Here is a 6,063-nt window from a genome sequence, read left to right as displayed (position 1 = left end):
AATCAATTGCACGCACATGCATGGGTTTACTGGGTCTAGTACCTGGATATAGTATGAACATGAGTCCACTGCTTGTATCATGTCAATCAGAAAATACGTGGTGGCAGTTTAATGAGGTCCATTAAGTATGCTAACATTGCAGCCAGGTTGATAGCCAAGTGGGTAGTTTGACTGGAATCAAATTCATGCACACGCATCTACTAGTTCTAGTATTAGTACAAAAATGAATCTACTGGTTGTATATATCCTAATGAACCCTTCTCAAGCACAAATTATGTCCTAGTTCTTTTATAAACTCCACAGAAGCTGAACAAGCAGGAAATGAGATTCACTTGTTTATATTTGCAGTTGTTATTCAACAACTACACTTTCCTTTTCCTTTCCCCCTCATTTGAATAATCACCCATGGGAAGAAGGTCCCACAGCACCACTGGTATTACCCACTTCAACAGGCTTGTTATAAAAAATGGAAGGAGGTATTTTCCCTCCTCCACTGTTCCCTCCCTGCCCTCTTCTCCAGTAAAAAAGCGGAACTGCAGCCACCTGGAAAGAGACAACGAAACCGGAAATGAAGATTTGCCATACATTGAATACACTCCTCCTCTTGACAAACCACCTCACAGAAATGTAAAATTTCACACCCAATATGTCCATATACTAAGAGCTAATTAACTTTGTTCAGTCATCCAATGACTATATGAGGGTCTGGAAACAGACGAAACACAATCTATACCTCCATGAGCTTTTGGAGAGGAAGGCTTCAATCCATGTTTGTACCATTTGCAAGAAGGAGGCAACTTGGTGATGTCTGGATTGCTTTGCCGGCCCCGTGTATTGTACAGACTGCTGCCAGACATCCCACTGCCGAGACCCATTCCACTGGATTGAACGATGGACCGGCATCTTTTATGAACAGAGCTGGCTCTGGAAAGTAGGATTGGTTATCAACCTAGGTCACCAAGGTGAACGGTGCCCGCAATCAGCCAGAAACTTGGATGCCGATATTGACATCAAAGAGGACAGATGGTTTGATCTTGAAGACCTTCCTAGCACTTCAGCCGATCCAAAGCCACCAGATAGGGTTTACAATGGTGGCTGGGTCATGACCATCATCCATACTTCAGGTGTGCATCACCTGCCGGTCGTCTTCTGTGGATGTTCAGGGGCAGCAGCCAAGGACATACAGTTGTTCCATGTTGGGTTGTACCCATCCACCTACAAGTCTTGCCAGACTGTATTTACCTTTCAACTCCTCAATGACTACCTGCTGGAAAATCTCAAGTGCAAAACCTCGGCCACCCACTACTACTCCAAATTGAGAAGAATCACCAACTTTGCATTTCCGAATTCCATTCCGGTATGTTGTTCAAGTAAGGAGCTATAATCCCAGCTCAAATATTTGACAGAACCGGTATCACAAGTTGATCAGGGTTGGTAGACAATACCATAATCTTACCGAACTGGCTACTTGTGGATTTGGACACAAAGGTAAGGCTCCAAGACCAGGGGAGATGGTCTTTTTTTGCAGGACCTGCCCACTGCCTGGAGTCAATCTGCCTGATGACTGGAATGAAAATCCCCAAGATCCAGAGAATTGGAAGTATACCCAAGGATTTGTAGCCGATGGCAATTTCACAGCAGCACACCAGAAACAGGCATGACCCAAGGATGATGTTTGGCTGAAAGATGGCCATGGTTTCATGACCCAAAGAGGTCCCTACTTGAGCCACCTTTGGGATGCCATTGAAGATAATGATGTCAGTTTTATCCTTCAAGCAACTCAGCCGATGTCTGATTCTTTCAGCCGAGGTCATGTCATGAGCACGATGCCATCAACAATAAAAATGTATTCCACTGAGGTTTCAATGCTACAGGAATTGGGGCTATCACTTGCCTTCAACATGGCACATTTTGTCTGAGCTCAGTGGTAGATTTTCAAAAGGGAGAAAGGTATGGCAGTTATCTTCAGGTTGAACCATTTATTTACCAAACAGGCAAATGAACATGGACTATGCCTTGTGCCAGGCTCTGAAGAATACCATGACTGATGAAGAAAAAAGGGATATTTTTGTCTATGACATCAAGTGCCAGTATATGGTGAATTTGATGGCTTGGATAAAATGTGGTGCCAAACACCTCTGGATCAGACCGGACTTGTTATTAGTAGCTGGGATCAGCTTATTCCATGTCCATGGCCACCAAGAAATATGCTTTCCATGATTTGCCCCAACATTCATCCCCGGGGCCGGTCAAACAGATGGAGAGATATTGGAGACTTTGTGGGCTGTTCTCAATGAGGTCAGTCGCACCACCCGGACAATGACTTTGGCCCATAGATCAGAGGTATTGGATGCTCACATGCTGGATAACAACTGGAAAAAAATGATCAATATGGGTATCTATGTTCAACTGCTTTTACATTGCTGTTAAGCTAATAAAAGTCAAGTGAGTAGCCTTTGCAAGAAGTGGAAGCGAGCAAAACTCGGGCTCTCTGAGAGCTTCCAGGCTCTTGAAGAATTGAGTGCCTCGGCAAGTACAGAACAGATTCAAGAATGGGAGCAACAGATCAAAACAGCCAATTTGAACCAGGCAAAGGACCTTTCCTCCATGGACATCTATTATGTCAAGGTCAAGGAAGGTAAGGACCAAGTTTTCCATCACAAAGGCCAGCTGTAAAATCATTGAATCAGCCAAGACCGAAAAGGGCATTCAGCTAAAACTTATGACTAAAGAACAGAAAGGCAAAGTCAAGCTGGGATTAACTGGATGGGTAAACAGCAGTATCAAAATTCAGGAAGCCCAGTGAGTAAAGTCAGATATTGCTAGATTCAAACATTGAACAATCCAGAGCTGAATTGGCCGCCTTTGTGAAGGCTCAAGGCAGTTGTCCAAGTGCTGATCAGAAGCTGGAGATAATGAAACATCGAGAGAAGCTGTCCAAGCGACTTGAAGAGTTTTCCGAGGCTGGTCAAGGCCATTTTCCCAACTTGGAAATTATTGAAGGAACTATTCATGATCCACTGCTCTCAGAGGAGATTGTGGATGATGATGACTGGAGTGATTGTAATGAAGAGGTGATTCCAGTACCAAGTATACCAAGTTTGCCTGATCGGAGGTATGAATCAGCTGAACATCAACAAATCCTCTTACCATCCTCATTCCAATCGGCCCTCCTCCCTACATCACTGGGAGAAGCCTGGTGTGTAGAGATAGAATTGAGGGTGGCCCAGGCAAATAACACTCTCAAACATTTATGGGAAGCCATCAGTTACAAGTCGTTCCTTTACCGCAGGAGAGTTTGATCAGAAAAATCGAAAAAATGTGTAACTTAGGCTTACAATGCTGTACAAGGATCGGATCATGATATGAAAAGTGCTCTCTGGGCATACAACCAAGCTCGATGGGCTCTCAATCAGCTCAATGCTCCTCGGGGCACTCATGACCATTACAAGCCGATAGGGAAAAAAGATACAAGGGCACTAACTACAGTATACGATGGCAACGCCCAGGGTCAAAGAAATATTGCTTTGCCATGGTTCTGGAATATGGCTGTGGCTGATGATTCGTCAGGTTCAACATACATGGAACAAGGTCAGATCCAACTACTTTGATTACTCTAGATGAATTGAAACCAGACAACCCAATAGTATGTCGGGTGAATTGGCTTAGAGCAAAAGCTTGGTATGACTGATGGTCAGAAGAGCATACCTTGATCCCAAACAAAATGAACTGGACCCGGCCATTTTTCATCAACAAAGCCAAGGAGTGGGCCGGGCTGAGGGACTTGGTGCCAGACAAGCCAGAACATGTATCCTTTGTGGAGGGACAAATCAGTATGTGGAAAGAGCTTGCCTTCCAGGCCACCAAAGAATTTATAAATGCCAGTGTCATGTGCCAGGCTCTTGCATTACCTAATCTTGGCTGAATTAGATTATCATCCATCTTTATCCAACACCACCATGTCTTCTACACCAGTACCCTCAACACAAGTACCCCCTGTGCTGCAGGTTGAAATTGACTGGATGAAGGATATGATTCAAGGTCAAAAGTTTGAAGCACATTTTGGTAAATGTCTCCTGTGGGTTCTCCCACAGGAGTTCCAGGAAGTCCTCGACTACTGGTCATCTCACTTTAGGACCATTCACACTGCTAAGCTTGCCAAGCCTATCAAGCCCAAGTTCCAAATCTCATGGGATGAGTATTATGCGGCCGAAGTGGTGAGCCATTTGATTTCTCTGGATCTGGTCACGACTAACCTTGTTGCTTTGGAAAGGGCTTCATGATTGATAGTATTGGAATGGCCTTCGTTCATGGGCATGAGGTAAGCCATCCTGAAGCCTTTTTTCTTGCTGACTTTGGCCCCAGTTTGAGGTCCCCGTGTTCCTTAGAAGCTGTATTCAGTGTGAGCCACTTCACCCTGACAAAGCAATTCAAAGAGATTCTGTCCGGCCTTCATATGAGTTTCCATGGTGGATAACTCCTAAGAGCTATCCAAAGGAGGGAGTCTACTACATGCTTAGCAAGTCAGCCAAGTGGTATAAGTGGGCTGAAGATAGCGCTTTGCCACTTGCGCAAATCAATCTTCAGACATCGACCCTATCACCTGAGGATGTCAGCCGGCTTAAACCACAATTGGAGCAAGTGCAGGAACTCATTGTGGAAAGGATTGAACATGCCAAGGCCAAGGTCAATTTCATGACGCGACAGATCAGGGATTGGGAAGATCTTGTATTTTTGTCTTCCAAACTTGATGCTGAGAAGCTCCAGGTATGCCAGCAGCCAGAGTAATCCTATATACATTAGATAGCCAGTATTGTATGAGTCAGCTTTTCTATTGTTTGCCATTGAGGTGGCATGACGCCAAGCCTCTCCCCAACCTTTTTATGCCAGAAGTGAGCCAAACAGGCGTGTTCACTGACAACGGGACAAACACCATGTGGTAAGACATTGCCAGCCAGGCCCACAAGAGTTCCTGGGTCATAAAGGAGGCTGAATCCAAGCCCGGGCATGTAAAACTGACCTTGGTCACAGTACTTTGTCATGCCCCACTGATTCCTGCAGGCCCAGTGAAAATCAACTCTGATGAGGCCAAGTCACAGTGACTATGGTCGATTTGCATGGCTTGATGTGGCATCAATTGAGTTAGTTATATTTCAGGTGATTTGCAGTGATTTGTAAGGCTGACCCACGCACTGCATACATGTGTGTAATATCGAACCAAGTCTATTTGTATAGAATCTGTCGATAAAACGACATGTTTACATTGCTTCAATTCTAGGCAATCAGAAGTACCTTGGAACAACCTGAGTCGTTTTTGACCGGGCTGCAGGAATGGAGCCATTCCACTGGAATCCACAGGAATGGCATAGGAATCCACTGGAATCCACAGGAATGGACAGGAATGGCACAGGAATGGACAGGAATGGCCTAAAACACATATTTTGGAGCCTAGAGTATATGATGGAAAATTCCAAGCTTAGCTAGATGTCATGTGACTTAATCAACTCAGACCTTATGCTCATAACTTCTAAGAATTCTTTATGATATTTAGACTTGAATAGGGAGAATCACAGTGTATTTGATAGAACTACATAAATCTATTCTACTACATTGAGTGTTAAAGGGAGGGGGGAGGGAGTGGTGGAGAGTGATGGAGGGGAGAGTGATGGAGGGGGGAGGGAGTGGTAGGGAGAGTGTGTGGTGGAGAAGGAAGGGGGGGGCAGCAGGAAATGGGGAGGGAAGGGGGAAGGGAAAAGGAAAGGGAGGGGGGACAAGGAATAGGGGATCGACAAGAAGGGGGAGGGACAAAGGGGGGAGGGAAAAGGAAGGGGGAGGGAAAAGGAAGGGGGAAGGAGAAGGAAGGGGGAGGGAGAAGGGAGGAGGTTTTGACAAGGAGGGGGGAGGGAAAAGGGAGGGGGGATGGACAAAGAAGGAGGGAGGAAAAGGGATATCTTGTCATCGTGTTCATCAATGGGGTGGGCCCTCGTCATTGTCGTATGTACTCATCGTCATTGTATGTGCTCATTGTTGTCGTATGTGCTCATTGTTGTCATATGCGCTTGT

The 6,063-nt window shown here is 45.3% G+C and overlaps 2 protein-coding genes across 2 annotated transcripts; both read left to right on the top strand.

Annotated features, from left to right (window-relative positions):
- Positions 1-405: 405 nt before the first annotated feature.
- LACBIDRAFT_302274 (uncharacterized protein) lies at positions 406-1,661 on the top strand (the record flags this gene model as incomplete). The annotated part of the gene is made up of 4 exons (XM_001883351.1): positions 406-627; positions 683-769; positions 854-1,357; positions 1,407-1,661. The coding sequence occupies 4 exons, from the start codon at positions 406-408 to the stop codon at positions 1,659-1,661; spliced, it is 1,068 nt and encodes a 355-aa protein (XP_001883386.1).
- A 524-nt stretch (positions 1,662-2,185) lies between these two features.
- On the top strand, positions 2,186-4,943 carry LACBIDRAFT_329227 (uncharacterized protein; the record flags this gene model as incomplete). Its single annotated transcript, XM_001883350.1, has 11 exons — positions 2,186-2,298; positions 2,454-2,638; positions 2,691-2,802; positions 2,849-3,074; positions 3,333-3,591; positions 3,621-3,646; positions 3,704-3,833; positions 3,931-4,217; positions 4,274-4,321; positions 4,366-4,767; positions 4,812-4,943. The coding sequence occupies 11 exons, from the start codon at positions 2,186-2,188 to the stop codon at positions 4,941-4,943; spliced, it is 1,920 nt and encodes a 639-aa protein (XP_001883385.1).
- Between the last annotated feature and the right edge of the window lie 1,120 nt (positions 4,944-6,063).

Source organism: Laccaria bicolor, genomic scaffold (assembly GCF_000143565.1).
Source record: "Laccaria bicolor S238N-H82 LACBIscaffold_20 genomic scaffold, whole genome shotgun sequence".
NCBI classification, from domain to species: Eukaryota; Fungi; Basidiomycota; class Agaricomycetes; order Agaricales; family Hydnangiaceae; genus Laccaria; species Laccaria bicolor.
The sequence above is the reverse complement of the archived record's forward strand: the minus strand, read 5'-3'. Positions and strand labels throughout refer to the sequence as shown.